This window comes from Sorex fumeus, unplaced genomic scaffold, assembly GCF_029834395.1.
Source record: "Sorex fumeus unplaced genomic scaffold, SorFum_2.1 ptg000072l, whole genome shotgun sequence".
Lineage (NCBI taxonomy): Eukaryota > Metazoa > Chordata > Mammalia > Eulipotyphla > Soricidae > Sorex > Sorex fumeus.
The window spans coordinates 63,376,684-63,403,296 of record NW_026606129.1 but is presented as its reverse complement, the minus strand read 5'-3'; the positions used below and the strand labels follow the sequence as shown (position 1 = coordinate 63,403,296).

Here is a 26,613-nt window from a genome sequence, read left to right as displayed (position 1 = left end):
CAGTTTTAAAGACTTCTCAACCCCAAATCCACCCCACCATCACCTGCTGAGTAATTTTGTATGCTTAATCTCCTGCCCTCAACTCCAAGATCTCTGCTAATTTGAGGCAAATGGGTATTTCTGACCTCAAATAGGGCAGCAAGGAAGCTCTGACCTAGAAAACTGGCATTCTGAAGCACTGAGAAAAATATTCTTTCAACAATTTTGTTAAGACGCTTTTGAAAGATTGGGAACGGTGGCCAGTGGCAATCGCTTTCACCGAGATGGGAGGTTGCAGCCTCCCGAGGAAGGGTTTTAGCAGAAAAGGGAAAAAAATGAAAGAGAAAAAGAAAGAAAGAAACTTGCAGAGCATCCCCACTCCCAACTTCCCCCATAAAACTTGTCACTTCGCATCGCCATCCCTACCCCAACAATAATCACTCCATGCCTATTGCTAATTGCAAGCACAGCTGAGGCCCAGCGGGGGGCCCTTGCACAGTCTCAGGCCTTTATACGAGGCTCAATCTGTTGTATGGCACTTGTTCACACACAAAAAAACTACCAGCAAAGGCAGAAAGAGGCAGAGTCACAGGTTTCTTGTAATCCCTCCGCCTCCCCGCTGACACCCAGCCCTAGAAGCATTCCTGGTTTTGTCCTCCTCTTTACAAAATCTGAAGTGACCTTAAGCTATGAGCATGTCAGCTTTTGAATGTCGAGTTGCCGGCTTCTTCAGGTGCATTAAGGAGCAGAAAGGGGGGCTACATCTGGCTTCGGAGTGTCTGTTTGCAGCACCCCTGGGGCGAGCTGTGGCTTCCTGTAACATGTAAAATATGAGTGTGAACTCAGGGTTCATGGCAAGGAACAGGAGGTCAGGCCTCCATTCAGTTCTAAGTAAAGAAACTGGGAGTTTGCAGATGTTTTTCTGTATGTGTAATGACACCACCCCCCTCCCCAGCCACTGAGCAACTGAGCGCTGTTTTTTGATCAAATGTGCCACAATCAGTGTGCTACTTGCAGATTTATTCATATCAATTTTTGCAATTTATATATTCAGAGACAAGATTGCTATTTCGGCAACTTTATGTTGGATGTCGTACGTTTGCTTGCGTCTAGAGAAAGAGGGAAAGAAGTATGGGGTGGGGAGGGTGGGCAAAGAAAGAAAAGAAATTAAGTCTGTTCCTCGGGCCACCAGCTGGGATGTTGTCAAGGAGACAAAGTGTTTGACTGGAGGGTCTGTGTCCCCCTTTTGCCCAGCGGTCACTTCCTGCCCAAGCATGGAGGTGAGAATCTATGGCTTCTGGCCCAGAAGAAGGCTGCTAAGGGCTACCGTGAGGATGAAAGTGGGGTGAGGGGAGACAGGAGGAGGACCTCTAGGAGAAGACACCCGGGCCCCATGAAGAAAGGTCCTCACGTCTTCCCAGTCAGGAACAGGTAGACCCAAGAATATGCATGGATGGGCCTTCATTTGGGCTTGGCATGGGGATGCCAAGCCTTCTTTTCCACCTGGCCACCCTCTGAGACGAGAAGGGAATTAAGCCTTTGGAGAAATTCCTGCTTGCAGAAATTTCTGTTCCCAGCCCCATAGCCTTATATTCTCCCCAAAGGAAGACGTTGGTCGAATGAACAGGGAGATTAATCCTCCTTAGCCAGGGGAATAAATGTTCCTCAGTGGGGCAGTGTTAATTGCCAAGCTTGGCACAAAGATCATTTTGAGGCATTTAAGAAATTATGATTTATATTAGTATAACTGTTCCACGTAGGAGTTATTTCTCAGCAAAGGGCAAAGCTTTGCCTGCTCACATTATTAGCCTAATTCCACTTAATTGTTTCCTAAAATAAGGACTTCCCGAACACACACTCCAAACTAATAAGTCTGCGGTGGAAGGAATCATTCTGGATAGGGTAGCTGCTGGCCTTTTGGGCAGGGAATCCTGGAGCTCAGGGCGGACGGAGTAGTGCCACTTAGTCAGATCTGAGCACACAAAATGAGCGGTAAGGGCTTTTGAAGAGATGAGGAGTTTGTGTGAAAATATGAGATGATGTGTCACTCTGCAAGAAAAAAAAATGTACTTTTTTTGTTATTGGACCCAATTCTCTAAAACAATTCTCAGTTCTCATATCTATGCTTGATTTAATTCTGTTTCAGACTTAGAAACTTTGGCCTCATGGCATGTTTTAAATAAAACAAATAAATAATAGAGCAAATGCTATCAAATTTTTTTGTTGTTCTTCACAGTCTCAAAACTTGCCTTGAGAAATTTTCTCAGGTCTACTATTTATTTAATGCCCATACTTATCTTGCAGATACTTATTTTGCAAAACGGGGTTGAACATTCCAGATTAGAATATATGCTTGGGAGCCTATCTGAGCTTTCTTCAGTAAAGTTTCCTTTCTAGTTAGGGAAAACGATTTTTCAATTTCCCATTATTTTTACTTAATCGTGGTGAAACAAACATAGCATAATATTGTTTATCACCTTAACCACTTTGGAACATACAGCTCTGTCCTTTGAAGTATATTTGTGCTGCTGTACACCAGTATCTAGAAAAATTTTTGTCTTGCAGCACTCATTCAACAACTCTCTTTATCTCTGCCCCAGACCCTGACAACCACTATTCTAGTCTCTGTTTCTATGATTTGACTCTTCCAGATACTCACATAAATGGAATCACATAGTATTTGTATTTTTATCGCTAGTTTATTTTAGTGAGCATAATCTCCTGAAGGTGCTTCTGTGTGGAAATATGTGACAAGATGTACATCCTTTTTAAGGCTGACTACTGTTTTGTTGACTGTATTAATCACCTTTTGTTTGCTTGTTCTTCTGGCAGTGCAAATGTATTGTGCCTACCTTTTGGTTATTGGAAGTATTGCTACTATGAACAAGGGTATTTACATAGCAGTTCAATATCCTGCTTCCAGTGTTTTGCAACTATATCCCAAAGTGAAACTACTGTTGGATATCTCTCTTTCTCTCTCTTAAAAATATAATAGCACTTATTTAGGTTGTGGGAAGGGTGATAGAGAGGTATTTGCATCTGAGTTTTGGTTGCATTCACAGTTGAAAAGTCACTAACTGCCTCTGTTTTCCAATTTTATGCCTTTCTGTCTTTGGATTGATATCTAGGAGATAATCTTTAACTTTATTTCAACAATGTCAAACTATTTCCAGCAATGCATTATGATTACTGGGGGAAAGAGCCTTTCAGAGACCATCACCCTCCTGGCAGGGGACCACCCACCATACCAAGGCAATAAAATTAGACGGGATACAAGGGGATTTGTGACTTATTGGATTTCATACATTCTAATTGATTCAGAAGCAACAAATTTGTTTCCAGTCTGGCTTTGGCTAGCTTGGATAGCTTACTGAGATTGCCAACAAGTTAATCAAGCTATTTAAAAAAACAAAGAGTGTCTTCTAGAGAGAGAGAGAGAGAGAGAGAGAGAGAGAGAGAGAGAGAGAGTATAGTCTTGTATAGTCCATGTAAGCTAAGCTTTGAATGAAACTCTCGTATTTGATCTGCTTTCAGAAAGGGTCTTTCAGGACTAGGACTTCCTTGCATTTTCCTTTAGGCAATTAATAGTGCTAGGACAGATGGGTTAGAAGGCTGCATTGCATTAAGTCAGGAGTCCAAGTACAGATTTATCATTTTGCTCATTCATTTGAAATGTCAATGCTAAAGATTTGCTTATTCTTAGATTTTTCTCCACAGTTCAGGTTTAGAGAGTTGAGATCTTGAATAAGTTACTTTCAATTAAAAAAATATTAAAGCATTCTTTGGATCACTTCTAAAGAGGTTAAAATAATATTACTTCAAGTGTTATATTCTATACATGTTCCAATAGAAGAAACAAAAATGTTAATCATTAGCACTTTAAAGCTAGTATAAAAAATTATTTCAATTGCACTATCTCTTCCTAATAAGAAGAGGCTAAAGGCAAAAGGGTAGATGAATATTGTTAGTACCACGTTATAGGTAGTTATAGTCTCTGGAGGGAAATAATTCTCAACTGAAATGAACACTTGCAACAGCCTGTAAGTGCATTTTATTGTCTGTGTGTGATTTGGATTTCTGGTATTTTTGGATTTCTTTGTGCTTTTTAGATGAGCGTCCTGAAGCTGTGACTGGGAAATACCCTTTCTAGGAATAGTTGCTCTGGTGAATCAAATCCTAAATTACAGTAGCACTCAACAAAAGCAAAGATTGCATCTTTCAACTGTATACCCATTTTTAAAAGCACTCAGACCATATGCCCCTTTAGAATGTGTTTGTTCAGCCCGTGGGGAGCTTTGACAACTCCTGAAACTTGCGTGAAGTTGTTTAGTGCTTTGCCCACTTGGCACAGATAACTTGAGCAAACCAAGGTTTCTTTGTCAAACCCTCTATGAATTTTGATTAGAACACTGAATACACCAGATCCCTGATGATCCACAGAGCTGAGAGACCCCTAGGGATGTGGAATTGTCTCTTAAGTTAACAAAGCAATAGGTAATTTCTTAGCAGTGTAAAGAAACCCTTGATGATGCTTTTCACATGCTCTTATATTACCCAAATTGTAAGGAAGAAATAGGCATTGAATGTTTCAAATGTAAAAGATTTCATTACAGTATTTCAATACAACAATTTAAATAGGTTGTGGGTTCCTCCCCCCACCCAAATTAATTATAGCCTACTTTTGTCACAAAAAGCCAAGTAAAGAACTTAGTCAGATGGGTGTGGTCGAATTATAATCTTACTCTTTGACCACTTGCCAGCAAATAATATGTTCTTTCTTCCTGAAACATTCCCAGTAATATGCTGAAGCAGTTCTCTTGTGTGCCTGAGCTGAGTCAGAGAAAGGGTACTTTCCAGAGAAAAAGAGAAATTCCTCCTAGCAATCACTGAGTCTCTTCAGTCCAGAAATATAGGTTGATTGCTAGCACATTACAAATTATCTGTTTTTAGAAGAACGGAAGCTAATCAGAAATTTTTCCAGAACCTTGAATAGCTTACTCTTAGGGAGATGTGATTTTTGATTTATGAAGCAAGGTAGAGATATGGTTCAGTTAAGACTATCCTGTCCTGTCCTCCCATTGCTCATCGATTTTGCTCAAGCGGGCATCAGTAATGTCTCCATAGTGAGACTTGTTGTTACTGTTTTTTGCATATTGAATATGCCACAGGGAGCTTGCCAGGCTCTGCTGAGCGAGCGGGATACTCTCGGTAGCTTGCCGGGCTCTTTGTGAGGGATGGAGGAATTGAACCCAGATTGGTTGTGTGCAAGGCAAACACGCCCTACCCACTATGCTATCGCTCCAGACAGTATCACTATATGACAGAGTTCATTTAATCCCAACAACTCTAAGTGACATTTATTCTCCCCACTTTGCAGGAGGAAAAATTGAGGCACAAAAATGTGAGGGGGGTTATCAAGATTAAGACATGAGAGAGCTGGTTCATACCCATTACCTTGATGATAGGCACCATAACTTCAGTTTCTCTCTTACAGCTGTTGGACCACTCTCACTTTTCTCAGCTATGAAATAAGACTATAGATAATAATACCAAACCACAACATATTTGAGAGTTTACCTATGAGTTGTCCAGGACTTAGTGCTCTGTTTAACTGGCATATATGGTGTGAACATGCCAGTTTCAGAGAAATTCATATTTAGAAATAAAATAAGAAAAGAATTTGATCCTTCTGAATTTTGGTTTTCATTCATGCTTAATTTATATTGGACTGTATCACAAAATTTTATTTTACTATTATTTTTGGTTTTGGGGGGGGGGGCCACATCCAGCAGTGCTCAGGGGTTACTCCTGGCTCTGCACTAAGGACTCACTCCTGGTAGGCTCAGCGTACCATGTTGGATGCCAGGGATAGAACCCAGGTTGACTGCATGCAAGAAAGGCACCCTACCTGCTGTACTGCCTCTTTGGCCCTGTATCACAAAATTTTAATTTTAAAAATGGTTAAAGTTATGTTGATATGTGCTTCGGATATTGGGCCTTAAGTTAAAAACCATCCTTCCTAATATATGCTTATGCTTATTTGTTACGGGCATGGAACAACATGTCTTTCTTTGATGGAGTGGGTGCACCTCCCAAGCAGTATTCAGGGGTCTAGGGACCACTTCTAGATGGCTCAGTGCTGCTTGGGCTCAGGGTTGCTCTGGAGCCATCAGGGATACTCCCTGCAGTGCTGTGGGTACAGGGATCAAATTCAGGGTCTTGTGCGTGCAAGGCAGGTGCCCCATCCCTGAACCTGTCTCCCTGGCCCAAACAATTTATGCTGTTTGAAGTATGTATGTGTGTTGCTAAGAGTGATATTACATGCATATTACACTTCAGTAAAAATTTTCTTTTAAGAAAAATCAATACAGGAAGAGATGACTTGAGTACTATTTTCATTGACTAAGTGATTCTACCTAAAATCATTCTCTTATTTTACTTCCTGATGACATATGCTTTAATCTCAAATGAAAACAGATTTCTCCCTGGTTCTTTTACACTGCCCATTAACTGATTTTTTTTAAGTTTGTGTTGTATTATTCTTTAAAACTAAAATTTTGGCCAATGTCATCACTTTTGAAACCCAAAAATTCGGTTAGGAAAATTTAGTACACTGTGATAAATTTAGCTTTCCAGGTTGTAGTTCTTCTTGAAAAATCAAACTTCCCACACTAAATGAACTTTCTCCCACTAACAGTGGCTGTGTTACCAACCTAAAAGATAGTTAAAATGAGGCCAGGAAGCACGATAAGGTAGAAAAACAAAAATGTCTATTTGAGCTATAAAATTGCGTCTCACATCTCCATCAAACTTTTTCTAATCTTTCTCTTAATCCCAATAATGGTTATCTCTGAGCTGTTTAATGTTTTTTTAGGGGAAGATCCATAACTTCCCACGATCTGTTTAGAAAACATATTAAGAGAATAGAACTGGACTCTTCAGCGACACTCTGAGCTTTGAATAGACAGGGTCCTCTCCCACACACTTCTCCTTCAGTTCTGAGGTGAATGAGTTTGCTGAGGAGAAACCTACAGTTGTTTGGATAAGCAAGTCGCACGGTTGCATGGTTGCACTCTCCTCCCACTGTTCATTGATTTGCTCAAGCGGGCCCAGTAACAGCTCCATTGTGATATTTGTTGCTACTGTGTTTTGCAATCAAATTCGTCATGGGTAGCTTGCCAGGCTTTGCCCGGCGGGTGAGATACTCTCGGTAGCTTGCCAGGCTCTCTGAGAGGGGCGGAGGAATCGAATCCAGGTTGGCCATATGCAAGGCAAACACCCTACCCGCTGTGCTATCGCTCCAGCCCTGGATAAGCAAGTAGTACTTTTTTTTAAAAAAAAAAAAGCTTTATTGAAGTAACTTTGGTTTATAAGAGTGTAAGTGTTCATATGTCTTAAGGGTACAATGTTACTACACCATGCCTGCTACCAAAGTACCATTATCCATCCATCCTGTCCTACCTCTTGCTACTTATGTGATGGAAAACTATTTAAGCTTATCTGTACCCCTTTTTCTCATTTACCAAACAAAGTTGTTAATACTGTTAACTTCTCACAAGTTCAACTCAATGATCAAGGTATATAATCCTTAAAGAATGCAGTGCATAGTGCTTGCACACTATAAGACTTCGGCGAGGGGACAATCACTTTTCTTAATTGTCTGAGTTAGGGAATCCTGTACCAAATAGTACTTTGGTTGAAACCATCAAGAAAAGACTCAAAATGGTCTGGTCTGATGGGAGGAGGACTGGGGAATTTGAAGAGAAACATTACCCTTGAGATTAGTGTGTAAAAACCGTGAATAGTCCTTCCTCTTTTCAGTCTCAGTGCTTTGTTTCCATTGCCATTCATGTGTGATATGTGGCTGAGAACAAATAAATCTGACAACAAATAAATCTTATCAGCAAGATCTCTTTAGGCCATCAAGTTAACATCTAGATAGAGGTGGGAACTGAGGAATTTAAATTCATCTAGGCCGTCATGATGGGGGTAGACATAAAGACAGCAACAATCACTATAGCAACACTCTGACTTGCTGATTTCTGCCCAAATTTTCTTTGAACCCTACGTTATGAGAAAAGGTATGGACTAATCATCTTATCTCTCAATTCTAAAAGATTTCAGGGAATAAAGCTTTTAAGAGAACAGTGGACCCAAGAAAATAACTTGTTTGTGTTAATATTTAAAATATAGGGACCAGAACAATAATACTTCAGTTAGAGCATTTGCCTTGTATGTAGCCAACCCAGCTTCGATCCCCTGTACCCTATATGGTCTCCAAGCACCATCAGTAGTGATTCCTGAATGCAAAGCCAGGAGTAAGCCCTGAGCACAGCCTGTGTGGCCCATAATCATATATATATATATATATATATATATATATATATATAAAATGTTTTGTGTGTATATATATAATGTTTGGGCTGGAGCGATAGCACAGCAGTAGGGCGTTTGCCTTGCATGCAGCCAACATGGCCAACCCAAGTTCGATATTTCCACCCCTCTCAGACAGCCCGGCAAGCTACCAAGAGTATCTCGCCCGCACGGCAGAGTCTGGCAAGCTACCCGTGATGTATTTGATATGCCAGACACAGTAACAACAAAGTCTCCAATGGAGACGTTACTGGGCCCGCTCGTGCAAATCGATGAACAACGGGAGGACAGTGACAGTGATATAATGTTTATAATATATAAAAGATGTGTTTTATATATATGACATTAATTAATGACAAGTTTTCTTGAGAACTTATTAATAATCATTCAGCTAAGTACTTTACATAATCATACCTTTTAACGTTCACAATCTTCCTATGAAGTAGATACTGTTCTTTTTTTTTTTTTTTTGGTCTTTCTTCCCTTTTAGTTTATGGTTTTGGGGTCATGGCTTTTGGTTTTTAGGGCTTACTCCTGGCTTTCTGCTCAGAGGTCACTCCTGGTAGGGCTTGGGGCACCATAGCCAGGGATGGAATCTAGGTCATCAGCATGCAAATCAAGCATCATCCCCACTGTGCTATTGCTCTGGCCCATGTCTCTTATCCAAAAAGAAAACCAAGGGTCAGAGAGAAAAACAGCTACTTAAGGTTATCCACTTGGCATCTAAACCAAACGGAAGGTATAACAATATTTGTTTGAGAAAAATCTCATTGTCTGACTCGTTTTAATCCAGTAATCTAGATCAATACAGTTCACCTTGTGCTTTATGTACCCAGGATGTTTTTATAGATTTGGATGATGAACTACCACAAAGCAATGACATTGATTTACATTGCTAAGAGGTAGTCACATGTCCTAGAAATTGCCACACACAATTCCAGAGAAATTTCTATTGAGGTTTAAAACTCTTCATGGTTTTCTCTTGTTACTTGCTTTGCTTTTTCTTTTGTTTTCTTATATTTCTTAGGCTGAGGGAGTAAAAGAGAAGTAATGGCAATGGTGATGATAATCATGATGATTATGGTAATGGTGGCAGCTAACATTTTTAAGGCCATTCTTGGGTCAAATACTCTGAGTCCTACTTCAGGTAGTCATCAAAAAATCTAGAAAAAACTGATTAATACCCATTTTCTTATGAAGAAACTGAGTTTCTGAGAATGTTAATAACTGACCCAAGATCACAAATCCTAGTAAAAGACAAGTAAGGTGGTACTCTTAACGGAAACATTGTGGAAAAGAAGAAAGAAGAATTCAATGACAAAGGCTTAGCTTAGTTCTTCCAGCTTCTCTTAAAAACAAACCTTCAGATCTGGGTGCAAATACTAAAGAAGTTTCTAACTTTTCAGGGGCCCCTATTATTGTGTTGGCTATAGCAGTAATGGGTATATTTTGGGTTAAAACTCCAAAACCTTCACAGAATTATTCCCAAAGAGCATAGTTTAAAGATTCCTAGGATACTAGGGATTTTATTGTTCTCATTTTCCTCCCTTAGGATTAAAGTAAACTTATTTAGGAAGCTTCCAATTATTATACCTGAAATAAGGCAGGCAGTCAAGTAATCATGACCAAACATAAAAACTTAATTCATATCACTGCATTTTCATTTTTATTTCTAGGGTTTAGAGTAAAAAAAAGTCAAGCTTTTAATACCCTGGGGTTAAAATATCTCTTCAAGAAGGAGGGGACGTGGCATCTTTTAACCGAAGAGAAAAGAAAATAGGGAAAACTTGAAATGTTTTATAAATTTTCTCTATTGAAGAATACTAACAAATATCCTATATGAGCACTGATCTTAAAGAAATAAAACATGATTATTAAGCTCTGTGAACAGCATGAGGAAAAGCGAAAATCACCCAGATACCTTTTAGTGTTCCGACAAGTGTTTAACTGGCTTTCTGGGATGGAAAATTTTCTGGCCTGTGACATTTGCCAATTTCCATGGTGTAAAAGCTCCCAGGGTGATCTCTTCTTATCGATGTGATGTCCCTGCATTTGGAGTTGGGCAAAGATGCATAAGATCTGTTCTTGTGGCCAGCAAACTACTGTAGAATCATAGGGAAGAATAGATGATCAGCTGTTTCAATCCAGTGCCTAATCCTGAAGGACTGCCACTATCTATTCTAGCTCTGTGACCCTGGCAAGTCACTTACTGTCTCTGGGCCTTTGTTTCTTCCTCAGCAAAGAATAACATGGAAGATCCCTGTCGCCTCTAACATTTTAAAGTTCTAGAAGGCAATGACTCCTGCTTTCTCTGACATCCAAATGCCTTTAAGCGCCTGCCTTTCTGGAAAACCAAGTTAGCACTCAGCAGCATCCAAAAGTGCCTCCAATTTCATCTACTGAGCATAAGGTTTGGAATGGAGTGACTTACTCCCTTTTGCCTCTTGAAATGTGTAGCCAATGGGGCATCATACATTTTTTACACTTCTTTAGCTAGATGTGAGATCCAGGAGGAAAAGCATGGATGTTCCAGGGCTTTCTTGTTCTCCTGGGGTGGAAATCTGTACGTGTGATTCGCTGCTCCATTGCTAGATACATTTCCTCCCTCCCCACCCTTTCAGCAGCAGGAAGAGTATTGACGGCTTTCCACCTTTGTGTTTTTATTTATTTATTTATTTATTTTTCTCTCCAAGAGCCATTCATAAGAAAGGGAACTATTTATATAAAAAGGAGAGCAGGGTTGCATTATTTTTTTTTCCCCTGAAAGGTGGCACGTCTCTCAGCAAAAAAAAAAAAAAGAAAGAAAGAAAGAAAGAAAAAGGCATGTTGCACAAGCTTGCTGGCAGTGAGTGAAGCCAGCACTGGTCTGCCTGTTGTCACAGCCAAAGCAAAATGCCACCTCTGCCTTGAAGCCAGAGTGCCACATTCTTCTTTTGTGTCCCTGAGATGCACCCTTCAGGAGGTCCTAGGCTTGGATATGCGGCCAGGATGTCATCCAGGTTCCTGGCAGGTCAACTTTCCATCCGAGAAAGTGGAGACGGAGATGGATGGCTGTGTTTGTGACACTCAAATTACTAGAGCCCCTCCATTGTAGCCAGCAAATCCGTGAGTCAAGGCCAGGGGTGAACACACCAGAGCGCCCTGATGCTACAAGGAAGGTCTGGCTGCAGAAGTCCCAATGTCCCAATTTCATTCCTGACCCTGAACTCCTGAACAAATCCAGATACCGAGACAACAAAAGCTCCAGAATCCCAAAGCAGGAGGTGCCAAAAACACCCTCCCCACCCCACCCCCAACTCCCTCCACCCCCACCCGGCCCCCCAACCACCACTACCTCCCCATGCCGCACCCCCCAAAAAGGAAAAACTTTCCTTGTGAGGTTCTCACTCCTCGAGAGAAAAACCTGTCCACGCCTGAAGCAACTTGACCAGGGCAACCGCACTCGCTTGCATGGAGAGAAGTGCAAATCTCAAGAGAAGAATCCCCACCCCCCACCCCGCCTGCTCTCTGGGGAGGGACAGAAGGTTCCTAAAACTGACAGTTTCGCCTCCATGATCTTTAAAAGAGCAGAAGTTGGCTGTGAGGCTGCAGTGCTGCCTCCACTGGGGCGGCGTGGTCCCTGTTTGCGGCTGGGCTCCAAGCAGAGCCACAGTTGGCTCTGGTGAGGAGAGAACCTAGGAATGAAAGATTGCAAAGAGAGGGCTTCTGCACACCATGGCTGAGACTCTGTCGTTTCTTGCAAGGTGAAACTTGGCAGTTCTACCTTGCAAGTAAAAAAAAAAAACCCAAATTAATTTTTTTTTTCCAGAAATTAAGTCAGAAACAAGGCTTTGGAAAAACTGTGAGTGTTAGGCATAAACTGATTTTGGATGATCTTTAGGTGAGAAAGGGTGGAGTTACTATCAGAAACATGTTTTTATTTATGCTTTTCAAATCCCCACTGGTGTGCAATGTGTGTGCGCGTGTATGCGTGTGAGTATGGATGAGTGCGGGCTGGTGAGCTGGTGAGTATGCGTCGCCGCCATTCTCTAACCATTCCTTTTTATTTTTTATATCATTTCTGCACAGTTTGTATAGATGCCCCATTTTTTAAAAAAAAAAGTATATAGGTCCATCCACACCTTTTCATTTTATTTGTAAATTGTTTGGTATAAGCGGCAATGCGTAATGAAACCTGGTGAAATTTAAAAGATTAGTTTTTTTTTTCATACTGACACTTCATAACACTGTTCATATGTCTCCGAGTGAGATTTATGAATATATGAGCAGTACTGCAAAATTATACCGCACCAGAGACTTCCTGCACCGCAGGGGTGGCAGTCTGAAGTGACACAGCTTCAAGCATTTTTCACAGACAAGAAGCAAAATTTAACCCCCTTAAGGGGAAGTATGATTTCAACAGCTTGAAATGAGCTCATTTGTAGATGGTTTTTTTCCCCCCCTCTCTCATCTTTCATAATTTTTTGGTGTTAAGATTAAAACAGATTGCATAGCCATCATAAGGGCACATAAGCTGCCCAGGGTATAATTTGGCCCTTAAAGAGAAACCCTCACTCTTTGTCTCGGTCTGAATACCCCCAATAGAATAATCAAAGTTAAAACTTCATCCTAGATGCCTACAGCTTTTAGCCGTCCTAAGGAGACAGGACCCAGCACTTTCAAAAGGTAAGTAGTAGTGAGTGATACCAACTGCTTCCATCCAGAAGCCTCATCTTCCTGGTCACCTGAGACCAACCAGAGCAACAGAAAATCAACAGAGATCGTGAACTGACTCGCCCCTAGTGAGTCTAATTAGCAAAAAAAGGAGAATCAGAGGAGCCAAAGGCGGTCTTTAGGGATGGTATCTGAGATTTTTATCAAAGACAAGGTCCAAAATTCAGAATAACCTCTTGTTGCTGATTTGATTTCCTGTGATTTTGTATCAGTTCATGTTCTTGAATTCTATGCTGTTGAATTCTCTTTAACCATTTCACTTCCTCTTGGATGAGAGCAGGGTGCTCCCCAAATGTGCGGTCTCAGCTCAGTAAATGTTTCATGACACCTTGGCTGGAGAACTTTTGTCTCTTTTTTCAGCAATGGTACAACAGCTCCATGAATGTGATCTGCACCTGGTTGACGGACCGAATGGACTTACAGCTTCACATTTATCAGTTGAAAACACTAATTAGGATGGTAAAGGTAAAAGAAAATATAGTTACTATTTTTTGCAAGTAACCTACTGGCACACTTACGAAGTTCCGAAACACAAAAAATATTCATTTGGATATAAAACAAGATGAGTTCTAAAACAGTACCTCACACAAGAAAAACCTCTGAAATCACTGTGGGGTGCATAGTGAAATTACTAGTCAAGTATTTAATGGAAATTTAATAAAAAGAAATTCAATATTTTATTCAGGCTGAAAAATACTGTTTATATTTGTGATGCAAAAAAGGACTGCAGGGGTCATTGTGTCCTCTGCATCAGACTTTCTAAAGCTGGCTTTTGGTACACACACCCCCCCTCCCCATGCTAATCACATCAATTACAATTTTGTTTCTGGCTTAATTAAATAAAAATATGCCACAACTAATTTAATAAAAATATTTACCTCCAGCTATATCCAACTATGTCCTGTGATCATTATCAGGATGCAAATCAATATTGTTCTCATCGTTAATTGAAGTAGTTTCTTTTACAATGCCTGTATACAATCAAATGTAAAGGATCACAAAGGTGAGATAACATACCCTGAAAGTAGCTTTTTTCCCCCCATTCTTGTGTGTGCGCCTTGGACTAATGATAATTATTTCAGCGTGAAATCTCAGTGGTTTACATGAAATAATAAGATCACAGAAGGGGGTAAATACGTTTTTGATCATTTCAGTTCCCATTTGATGCTTCACCATAGCGGATTTTTTAAAAATATTCTGGATGCAAAATTTCATTCGAAACAGTCTCTTTTAAAAAATTTTTTTAACAATAACCAGTTGCTGAATTTCTATTTCTTAACAATTTGCCAAATTTCCCCCTCCCCCTTCCCAGTATCCCACCCCCACCCCACCCCCACTGCTGCCCGATCTCTTAGTCTTTTGCAGATTAGCACGGCATTTCACTGAAGGTACTCTTCTACCCTAGCGCCAACTTAAAACCAATTACTGTTCCGTTGACTGTAATTAAAAACAATTATTATCATCTGTATTTGATCTCACAAAGAGTGCGCCCAGGGAAGGTTACAGGCGGCGGTGTATTGTAGTACTTAAAGAAGAAATGTTTGTGCTCAGACTCTGGATTGTGTCTGATTTGCATATTTTCTTCTTTTCCTTGAGGCAAGCTCACTCGCCATTGCCTCTAGCCACTGAAATTCTATTTTTCTGGGAACAAATACTCCTTGGAAGAATTTTTCTGTTTGACCATTACTGGATAAACCTTACTAAAAATCGCTCATTTTAATATTTTTTAACTAACCTTCCATGGCTGATAGTCTCAGATCTATATTAGGAACGTTGAGTTCGCAGTATTTTATTAATGAAACGGATGAGTGGAGGGTTATTCTTACCCTTGGTGGAGGCAGGGTAGGGGAAACAGGGAGAGAGATACAGAGTCAGAGACGTGAACCTCAGGGAGGGGACAGAGCCTCATTTCCAAAATGATGCTTTACTTTTGCCAAAAGTAGGTTGGGTTTAAATCGTGACATAATATAGGGAATAAAGCAGAATTCCCCACCTCTGCAATGAGTACATTACTCAGAGTTCTTGTCTCTAGATAAGTTTCCAAAAATACTGGCTTTCTTTCCTGACTCTATATCTCAATTTCTTCATTATTAAGCAAGCATTTATTCGTTCATCAGACACTGTATAAATATTTGGTGAGCCCCTACTTAAAGATTACAAAATGGAGGATTAGAGAGGCTGTGAGGCAGAGAGAGAGAGAGAGAGAGAGAGAGAGAGAGAGAGAGAGAGTACAGAGGTTAAGGCACATGCCTTGCACATAGCTGACCCAGTTCCAATTCCCAACACTGCATACAGGTACCTCCCCTGTATACCAGGAGTAATCCCTGAGCACAAAGCCAGGAGTAAGTCCTGAGCACTGCTGGTTGTGGCCCAACTACCTTCGTCCCCCCTAATAAAGACTAGCTGTGGTCCCTACTAAGAATCTAGTTAGGGTACACTGCTCTAGAATTTAAATAAATTAAGATTATACTCAAGTGCTTTCTACCTTTCTTCCCACCTCCCAGCCCATCATATTTTCTCATTGTTATTCTAATTAGTAACAGAATAATTGATTTAGAAAAAAAATTCAGAACTTGCAAGTTGTCTGCATCTCTGGTCTGCCCCAGAGATGTAGCATTTACACAGCCTCATTAAAAAAAAAAAAATCAAAGTGAAGACAGTTCAGAAGAGTTCAGGTTCTAGAAGCACCTTGCAAATATACTCATAATTAGGAAAACCATTTAAATTAGAATCAAAACTCGATTCCTTTTCCAAGAGAAAAAAGGGACTATAGCTATTTATGTTGGAACACGTGACAAATGCAAAGGGGATCCATCCTACCCATGATCTTAACATTGCTGGACTTCACTGAGCTGAACTACATCTGCCATCATTGTGACATATGACCTTCAAGAGCCTATGACTTTGTGATTACTGATATTATGTTTACATTAAATGCACTATTTAAAAACTAGAACTCATGATAAAAAATGGTATTAAAGTCTGTAATATTTCTTCTCTTGTCCTGTTAGCAAGTATCCCCTATCAATAAGAGAAATAAACAGCAGAATAAGTAGCTGAAATGATATGCAGTGTGATAAAAAGAATTCTAGTCAGAGAAAGACCTTTTAAAAAAAATCATGAAGTAGACAACAGTCAGATGCTTCTGGTCATGTTCAATTAACGCTGAGGCATTTCGAGAAAAACAGTCCCTGGGATACCTAGGAAATCCGAGAGAAATTGCCTGAAGGAACAAAGAAAGAACTTGTGGTACTGTAATACCAAACCATTGTTCTTGAAAAAGAGCCAATTTTTTTCCTTGAGACCATAAAGTTGTGAACAAAATTGATACATTTGTTTCTCAAGGAGATGAGATATGAGTCACATGCCTGCGACATATTGATGAGGCATTAGCACTCCATCTTCCCCATAATTGTTGCTGCCCGTAATAGGTTTCATATACCAACATACATATGTCTGTCTTGTGAATGAGGCAGAGGAATATGCAGTTAAAAGCCTCAAAATTACTAAAGACCAGACTGCAACAGAAATCACAAAATACCATAATTGTTTGATCCATTATTTGTATGTTATAGTCCCTTATACTGTCTATCATATTATATTAACCTAAGAGACAAAAACCAAATGAGAGAGAGAGAGAGAGAGAGAGAGAAACCAAAACAATTATGGAACATTTCCCTTTATGGAACTGAATAAACACACAAGCTTCTGTTCTTTGCTTCGTCTCATCTAATACAGTTTATCCTGTCACCATTTCTCATTTTCTGTCATTCAACGGATCTCAGTTTTCAGCACAAGGGAGATCTAAGCATAGTGGCTTTTCGTTTGACAATGCAAAAGTTTAGCACATAGCTGAAGGTCAGTGTTCTCACACCCACGTGTGCTTTGTATCTTCCCCTTCCTTTCCTGGAGATGAGGTTGCCTTCACCACTGCATCTTTTCCTTTCTTAGAAAACCTATAGAGATTTCCGATTGCAAGGAGTCCTGGACTCTACCTTAAACAGCAAGACCTATGAAACCATCCGGAATCGTCTTACTGTAGAAGAAGCCACAGCATCAGTGAGTGAGGGAGGTGGCCTGCAAGGGATCAGCATGAAGGACAGCGATGAGGAAGATGAAGAAGATGATTAGAATGATTAGGCCTAAGTCTAGTAGGACGGAGTCCTGTAATCAATGCATGTCCTTAGTCTGTTAGTTAACCCCATTAGGGAATTTTCTGTCAACTATCATGCCCATGAGATGTTTACCAATACAATTGCCATTTTAGCTCTGTGATACCAAGATTATTAGCAAATGACCTTTAATCCCACAATTTCCCAATTCCATGTCTATCTGTTTACAAGCAATATGGAGCACCATTCCTTAAATACCGTTTCTGAAGAATACATAGTCTAACTGCTAGGTGTCCCTGTATCAGCAAAGTGAAATGATGCTTCATTAATGTACTGTGTATGCACTGATGGTAAATGGCTGTGAGGGCAAGTACACCGAGTAATTTCATTTTGTTGTTTCACGTATGTGGATGCCAGTTATATAACTAAGTACTATAAATTAATTATAGCACATAGGTCTACTTTGGTTTTGAAAAATGAAAGTTAAGGTTCCAAAACCCAATTTTGGTTCTTTATGTTCCCTTATAATGACAAATTAAATCCCTGGTATCCTTGTTAACCCATCCTTCACTTATTCCATTTAGTTAGCCAAAAAAAGGATGGCTACTTACCAACGGATTGAGCCTATTCATTGCCACAGCAAGGGCGATCTATCATGAGTTAATATCAAGCACAGTTCAGAGCAACTGTCTTCTATCAAAGATTATCCTATTAAATGTTACATTTTGCGTTCTTGTTTCAATAACCGTGTATGTAAAAAAACCTAAATATTTAAATTGCAATCTTAGACTACAAATGTGTTTATAATAAGATATGGGTATTTCCTTCCGTAGATTGTAATCATAATTTAAGTTATTTTGTTCCATACTGTTTTTTATATTTGTCTGTGTACATTGCATTTTGATCTGTAACTGCATGACCCTGGGGTCCTCTGCAGAGCTCTTTCTTTCTGTGTAAAGTAGTGGATCCATCTTGCTTTTGCCTTATAGTAAGCCTACAGTTAAGAAAGTGTGGAAAACTGTGGCTTCTCAATAAATAACTATTCCAATGTCCTAAGAAAATATATTTGAGTTCTTTCACCCTCTATCTTCTTTTGACAGCCAGAATTCAAAAGTGAAGCTGAAGGAAGGAGGAAATTGATCATTTTCCTAGAGTGGCTTTGAAATGACAGAAGATGGTCATTTTCAACTGTGTGTCTCTTGGAGACATAGCCTAAAATTCTGCTAATTCACACTCCACTAATTCAGAATTTTGTGGGCATTTGGACATGTTGGGCAGATTATGCTTGCATTATAGGATAAATAAGGGTTTGCTAAGCAAGAAAGTGGTGTAAACGAGAGAAATGTTTCTCCTGTAAGAAGAGAAGGCCAACAAACTGTTTTTAAGCACCACTTTAACAGCAGTGTTTGCATTCAAACAAAGTGTGTGCCAATTATATATGATTCTTATATATTTGTTGAAACATTTTACAAGATTCTCTAAGATATGGAATACTCCTCTAGCTCCCCAGTCCTTATTGCCAATATAATCACCTAGGCATGCAAAATCAAACGTTTTGTCCCTTTATCTGTTTTATTTGTTTGTGTCTCAAAATTAGGCTGACCTTATCTTAAGGGCTGACCTGGGTTTTATAGAGCTATCTACTTTTTCCCAGGAGACTAGGTACTGAAGTTGTTCTTTCCAAACCAGCCTCTTTAAATATAATAGCACATCCCAGTCTCTTTGGTCCTTGAAGTTTTGGGGTACAAATCACTATTCCCTGCCTTTGACAAGGTTTCTATAATAACCCTCATTTATTGAGCAACTGTTCTGTGTCAGATATTCTGCATATGTTGCCTTGTTTAAATCTCACAATAGCCATTAAGAGAGAGAAAGAGAAAGAGTTGTTATTAACCTCATTGATGTCAGAAAGACAAAGGTAACTTACCCCCTGGTTACACAACTCCATGCAGAAACACTAGAGAAGATAGCATAAAATTGATAGTAACAATAATGGGGGTACATCTTTCTTTCATCACCCAACATCTTACAGCTCAGTCAGTGTGTCAAAATTGGGATTCAAAATACATATATATTATATTTTAGGTGCAAAACTAAGGCACACTTTTTGCAACAATTATGAACAAGGCAGAGGACAGGAATGTGGCTCATTGGTAGAGCACGTGCATGACTTGAACGGGTGAATTTCTGGATTTTATTTCAGCAGTACACACACAAAGACTCACACACAGGTAAGTAGGAAGTGTCTCCCAGTACTTTTCTAGTATAGGAACTGTTGGGGGCTGGGGCGGGGGGAATGATCAGAAGCCCTGAAATAAGCTAAGTGACCATATTAGATAACTAAAAGACATAATCAAAAAGGCATAAACTGAAAAGATGGTGTCTCTAAAACCAAGGTTTAAAAAGGAAAGGAAAGGAAGGAAGGAAGGAAGGAAGGAAGGAAGGAAGGAAGGAAGGAAGGAAGGAAGGAACTAGGGAAGGAGGAAAGGAAAGGAATCTTTCAAAAAGAAAATTAACTGAATCCTAGCACTGAGGTCATAAGTCCTTGAATAGCATCCCCCACTGAAGGAACTGGAAGAGGAATGGGGATAAAGAAGCAACATAGAAAAGATCAGAGAGAAAGAACCAAAGTCAAGTGTTTGGATACTCTTGCACCAAAAAAAAGCTAAGAAGACTATTTTGGTTTCTTCAGTTTTCTTTTTATGTCTTTGGAATGCAATCTATCATTTCCTCTTCTTTCCCTTTTCTTAAAATCAGTATGGAAGGTGCACAATTTTAATCAAGAATCTTTTGATGACCATAACATAGACAGACTCAGAACAACCAGAAGGTCAAAAAGTAGAACTTAATGGACAACCTAGACAACCTTCCCAGTGCCTCCTCCTTTCTCATTCACCAAAGAGATTTGCTCTCCTAGTATCTAACAGTATCACACACACACACACACACACACACACACACACACATACACACACATCGGTTGCAGTGTTCATACATGAGGATGCCATGCTTGAACTGTCACCTACGAGTGATGTGGCTTACACACTGTACTTGTGTTTGTGGAGAGTCACACTCTGAATTCACCCTTCTCAAGCCATTGTGTAATTAGACTCACAGGCTTACTCTTCTATATGGACCTTCTCTTTGTTCTTTATATTGTTGGTGTATCTGTGAATCATTAGTATGCCAATGTGTGACTAAGTCACAATTTATTCAGGTTAAAATGCTGTTTTTAATTTTGGGCTATTATGAATAATGCTGCCCAAGAATTTCTTTGTATGTGTCTTTCCTTCAACCCTTCCCTCTCGATGTTGTGAAAACTGAGTATTATACACACACATACATACACACACACAAATACACACACATCGGTTGTAGTATTCACACATCAGGGTTCCATGCTTGAACACTCACTCGCCTGTGAGTAGGGTGGCTCACACACTGCAGTTGGTTTGTGGAGAGTCAAACTCTGTATTTGCGGTGCTATCACACACCTAACTGCAGTGCATCCAGAAATCGGTGATGGTGCTGGGGTCACAGGCAGCAAGGCTGTCAGGCATAGTCTTGAACTTTCAAGACTATGCGAACTGCACCAGGAATTTGATCTTATCACTTCACACTTTATTTATTTATTTATTTATTGCTTTTTGGGTCACACCCGGCGATGCTCAGGGGTTACTCCTGGCTCTGCACTCAGGAATTACTCCTCACGGTGCTTGGGGAACCATATGTGATGCCAAAGATCAAACTCAGATTGGCTGCATGCAAGGCAAATGCCCTACCCACTGTACTATCCCATTCACACTTACTCTAGCCCATTCACACTTACTTTAGCCACTAAGCTGATTCCTCACCCCAACCCACTCCACGTGTCTTCTAGTGCAATGGCTGGGTCATTGGTATGTTCTTTTTTTAGGAGATACCTCCAGTTTCTCAGAGGATGAGCAATATTATAGTCTCACCAAAAGAGCATCCAAGTCCCTGATATCTCTAGGTATTGCTTTTAATATTCAACATTTTGGTAAGTAGTGAACTGCTAAATTACTTAGTTCACTGATAAGAAAAATGGAGTTAATTGTCTTTTAGTGTAAGAATTGATCATTTGGATAGCCTCTATATGACGTACATGCTTAAGACTTCCCTTCCCATTTTGTTTTGTTGTTTTGGGGCCACACCCATTGTCACCAAGGGCTTACTTCTGGTTATGTGTGGCAATCACTCTTAAAGATACTCAGGAACCCATGTATAGTGCTGAGGATCAAACTGGGGTTGATACATACAAGACAAGCACATTAACCTCTCTACTATCTCTGCAGCCCCACCCACTCTCTTTTTTCGAGGAAAATTCTAGAGCCATTTGAAAATAAACAGCATAGAGTATATAAGAAAAAGCGCCATATGGATGGTGAGACTTAGAGTTCAAGAATGTTCACCAAATGGAAAAGCATTGATTTTTCAATTATTAGTTCACATACCATTGAGAACATACCAATGGGCATTGCTGGAAAATTCCATATTTGATCTTATCTATTCTCTGTCATCAGGCAGCAGTTCCTTTCTAAAACAGCCATTGTGAGCTTGCTCCTCCTATAATTAAAAGTACTCAAAGGCTCCCTTGCTAAGAAGAGAATGAAGCCCAAACTCATTCAGGTGGCAGGCAAAGCCATGCGTGATCTAAGCTACCCCACCTCATCTACCACACCAGCCTCTATTAACTCTTCCTGTGCTTTGTAGGATTCAGCCACCTCTATTAACTTTCACTTCTTCTGTGCTCCATAGTTTGTGCCTGGAGGACCTCCTCCTAATTACCTTAACGCATCTTCCAAATCCCAGGCTTCAAAATTCTCTTCCCCAAGGAATGTTTTTCAAATGCCACCCACATTTCAGCACCCATTTCCCTCATAACAGTCTCTATCTCTTTAGAATATTCATCACACTATTGATGAATCTATGATTTGCATCCTTAAATGTTTTGTCTAGTTCTGTTTGCACTTGAGGAAGCTAGGAGCTGCACTAATTTCCCTGCTCTAATCTCATTGGACTTATTAAATATATGATTAGTAAGTGAAGCTTGAAATTATAAAAACATAGGTATATGATTGCTTCTCTTTGAAAAATTAGTCTAGGTGGTCTGAATTTTGAAAAGACTTAAATGGTGTAGGATTCAGAGAAAGGAGAAGAAAGAAAGGTTTTATGGAGGAGGTGTACCTTGAAGACCGCATAGAGAAAAACAGAAAAGGAAACAGACCTTTTCTTTTCTGTGAGAAGTTGTATCACTTCACTAAAGCCATTTTATTCTATAATGAATAATTTAACAGTCAACAGATACATCTAAAGACATTGAGGAAAATTCTCATTGTTGCAGTTGGCTTCAGGGAAGGATTTATGCCAGAGGATGGAAGTATCAAAACAGGAAGAATAAAGTTTCAGAGGACATTTAATTTCATTTAATTTGGGTTGTTGGTTTGCACATCAGAAAGTGACCCAGTATTTTAATTTTTTCAAAATATTTAAAGAAATTTTTAAGAAAATAAAATAGAACAGTTATATGAAACAAAAAATGAAATCCTCTTTCTCACCCCCTTCCTCCAAAGTAGCCATTGCTAACAGATGGGCATACAGTCTTCCAAATATGCTCAAATCATACACAAATGTATTGGATATATATATTATAAGTATATATCCAATATCCAATTGGATATATTTATATTTTAAATATATTTTCAAAAATGGAATTCATCCTGGGCTTTCTAAAACAAGTCACATTTTTCCATGATCAGTGGGATCATTTCCATGTCTGCAGATAGATATATATCTATATATACATTTTCCCTATAACTTTTAATGGTTGCACTGTATGTAAGGCGAGACTCTGGTCAAAGAATAAGTAAGAGCAAAGTAAGGTAAACTGAAAATTTAAGATGAATTTAGGAAAGATCAAAACTTAATGGAGGAAATGAGCCATCTGTGGAAATGACCCAAGAGACTGAAATGTGTGAGTAAAGAATTTCTGAAACACCCCAAATCCAATCATAGTCTAACAGCACTGTATAATAATGATCTGTGTATGTGTCTGTCATCCTGCTAGACTGCCAACTTCTTGAGGTCTGAGACCAGGTATCCCTTTGTGTTTGCCAATGTGGGGCCTAGAAGACAGTAAGAATCCAATAAAAGTTGGGTAAATTGAATGGATACACATCAGAGATTCACACCTGAATATTATGACGAATGAGAAAGCGTACACTAAATTTATTACAATGTTTTCCACTTGTATAGAGATGTATTTTACATAAAGCAAAGAATCACAACACCTTATAAAAACCATCCCCTCACCACTAAAAAAACTTGAATTTTATGCAGGCGTGAATAATTATGCTGTCATCCATATGAATTTCTATGATTTTAGGAAATCAACCAACAGAGGTTGTTTCATTATTGTTCAGCATAAATTTTAGCATAAATCAGTTCTTTTTATTTAAATTTTAAAAATTCAAAAGAAGTGTGTTCTTTGTGGCCGATTTCCATCAGCACATGATTAACAAATCTGAAATGGAATCAAATTATGCACAATTCTGCAATTCGTGGTAAACAAATTTTTTAAAAATCAATATTCATCTTTTATCAAGGTTGTTTTGCTTCATCTAAATACTAAAATTATCATCTGTTTTCCTTCTTATAAAACCATGCATTTTATCTAAAGTTATAAATCTGCATTTGTTATAGCTAAGCAATACATGAGATAAGGGCCAGCCATGGGAAGATCTGCCAGCAGAGTCTTCTGCCCTGATGACAATTCACTGAAGGTCAAAGAAAAACACTACACAACAAATTAATCACAGTCATCAGCTAACAGAGGACTAAAATAATCACAATTTACACACAAAATGATAGGAAGACGTAGGCAAGAATAAGCTCGAGATACACAAAAATTTTTTCTTATGTCCTAGGAATTGGTGGTACGATAGCAAAAAAGCAATTGTAAACATGGTTAAGTTGGCATACTTCCCTCTGTCCATCAGAAATGAGTTGGCTTGTTTCCTGAGTGGTGAATACCATTGCAAAGAATAAACAAAGCTTTGCTTAAATAAATCTCCAAGCAGGAGAAACATGTGATTGAAGATAGTACAAATCTCAGCAAAAGTGTTGAAAATTTTGGAAGGTACTTAAAATCAAAGGCAACCTAACCCAGATATTGGAGGTATCTGGTGTGTTTTATGAGGAAGCTCTGAGTAGGTTCCAAATTCTCATGTCATTTTATTATTGGAAATGGCAACACTGAGCTCACTCACTTTCTTCTATCACCCCAGGAATAGAACTTTGAGCACAATAAATTCTTCTACAGCATTCTTCAATATAATTACTTCCATTTTGAATTGGAAAAAAATACCCTTCAAAAAAAATCAAACATCAAGAATATAGACTAAAAATTCCAGAGCATATGGAGAGTATTGACATCTCAATGTATTTGGAAAGTTTGAACTCTTCAGAGGATGCTTTAATTAAATGACAATCTCTAGTTTCGTGATATTGAAAGTTGAACTCCTATGAAATGATTTTTGGCAGGATTAAGAGATGTCTTTCCTCCAAAACTCACAGAATAGTTTTGATAAAATAATTCTGAGTAGATAGGAAATTATTAGTTTCATAATGATTTCCAATTCAAGAAAATGGGTTTCTTTTTACTCTAAAAATGTCACACCATCTCCGAACTGTTTCTTCCACACCTAAAGCTCAATTCTTACATATTTAGTTGATTTTTTTTTCTTTTTGGGTCACACCCGGCAATGCACAGGGGTTACTCCTGGCTTTGCACTCAGGAATTACTCCTGGCGGTGCTCAGGGGACCATATGGGATTCTGGGAATAGAACCCGGATTGGCCACGTGCAAGGTAAATGCCCTGCACGCTGTACTATTGCTCCAGTCCCCTTAACTGATTTTTTGACAAAAACATTTTTCAATTTTAATAGACAACACTTGGGAGAATTCAATGAAAGGAAGTCTATGTCTCACAAAAGTGCTCTCCATATAGTGATCTGAAAACAGAAACAGAGCTAGAAACCAACTCAGGAGACAATGAAAAAGAAGTACTTCTTTCCCCTAATATATTAGAGAAAATTCTTGGGACTTGAGGATCTAGATCCTATTAGAAGAAAGGAAGGGGATTCAACTAAATGGTGAAAAGACACCATATTGTTTTCAGTTCCCTGGGTTATCATCAAGATTAAATGTAAGGTGCTTTTGACCACAACACCCAAAAGGAGAGAGAGAACACAGGGGATTGCCCTGCCACAGAGACAGGGGGGATGGGGGGATGGGGGTGGGAGGGATATTATCCATGGTGGTGGAAAATGGGCACTGGTGGAGGGATGGGTATCTGATCATTGTATAATTGAAACCAAAGCACAAAAAATTGTAAATCTACAACTTTAAAAAAAAATAAAATAAAATAAAGGGAAAAAAATGTAAGGTGCTTTTTAAAAACTATGCCTATAAGGTGCTTCATGAATATCATTAATATTTCACTATAAATAATTTCACTAGATCCTATTAGAAGAAAAGAAGAGGATTCAACAAAATTGTGAAAAGACAACTAGGAAGGAAAGGAGGTAAGGAGATTAAGAAAAAAGACTCTAGAGTTAAGCTGACCTTGGGTCAGATTTCAGATAATCAGTCATATCTTGACCCATGTAACCTTAGGTAAATTCTTTTATTTCGCTTGGCCTTAGTTTTTTCATCTGTAAGATAGAAATTACCAGAATAATACCATATTGTCTTAAGTTCCCTGGGTTATCATCAAAATAAAATGTAAGGTGCTTTTTAAAAAATATATCTATAAGGTGCTAGATAAATATTATTAATATTTCACTATTAATATTTGACTGTTTAAGTTTGGGGGGGATCACACCCAGCAGGACTTACCCTACTCTGCTCTCAGGAACCACTCCTGGAACAGCTCTGGGAACCTTATGGGATGTTGGGGATAGAATCCGAGTCAATCAAATACAAGAAAGCACCCTACCCACTATTCTATCACTCTGGCTCTTATCTTATTAAGTTTTTAAGAGTCTGCCACATGTTTTAGATGCTGAACAAATCACAGATACAACATACAGAGACTACTAACCTTTAGAAGCTGAGTTCTGCTTCTTAGTAATCCATTTCCTCCTCTTCTCAAAAAAAACAAAAAAAAAGTTATGATGAGCTATGGATTGACTAGGCAGGAAAGTGTTAACAAAATTCTTTTGCTATATACTTCAGTTTTTTTGTTTACTTTTGTGTCTTAGGAAAGAAGGTCTTACCCTTGTTTACATTTATTTGTAATTTTCTTTGTTTTCCTAGACTGTGAATCTCAGTAAACAATATAATTTTAAAATTATAACTCCATGGGGTATTTGTATCTCCCAAATTCTTTTCACTGATACAGCAGATGAGAGG

At 39.0% G+C, this 26,613-nt stretch overlaps 1 protein-coding gene across 9 annotated transcripts in view; it reads left to right on the top strand.

Moving 5' to 3' along the window:
• Positions 1–18,238, top strand: part of CADPS (calcium dependent secretion activator) — a 550,520-nt gene extending 532,282 nt beyond the window's left edge. For all 9 annotated transcript variants that reach the window (XM_056129049.1, XM_056129048.1, XM_056129052.1 and 6 more), the window contains 2 exons: positions 13,426–13,530; positions 17,017–18,238. In XM_056129049.1, the coding sequence (XP_055985024.1) occupies positions 13,426–13,530; positions 17,017–17,196 (285 nt within the window). In that variant the 3' untranslated portion in view covers positions 17,197–18,238. The remainder of the gene's footprint in view (positions 1–13,425; positions 13,531–17,016) is intronic.
• Positions 18,239–26,613: the final 8,375 nt, after the last annotated feature.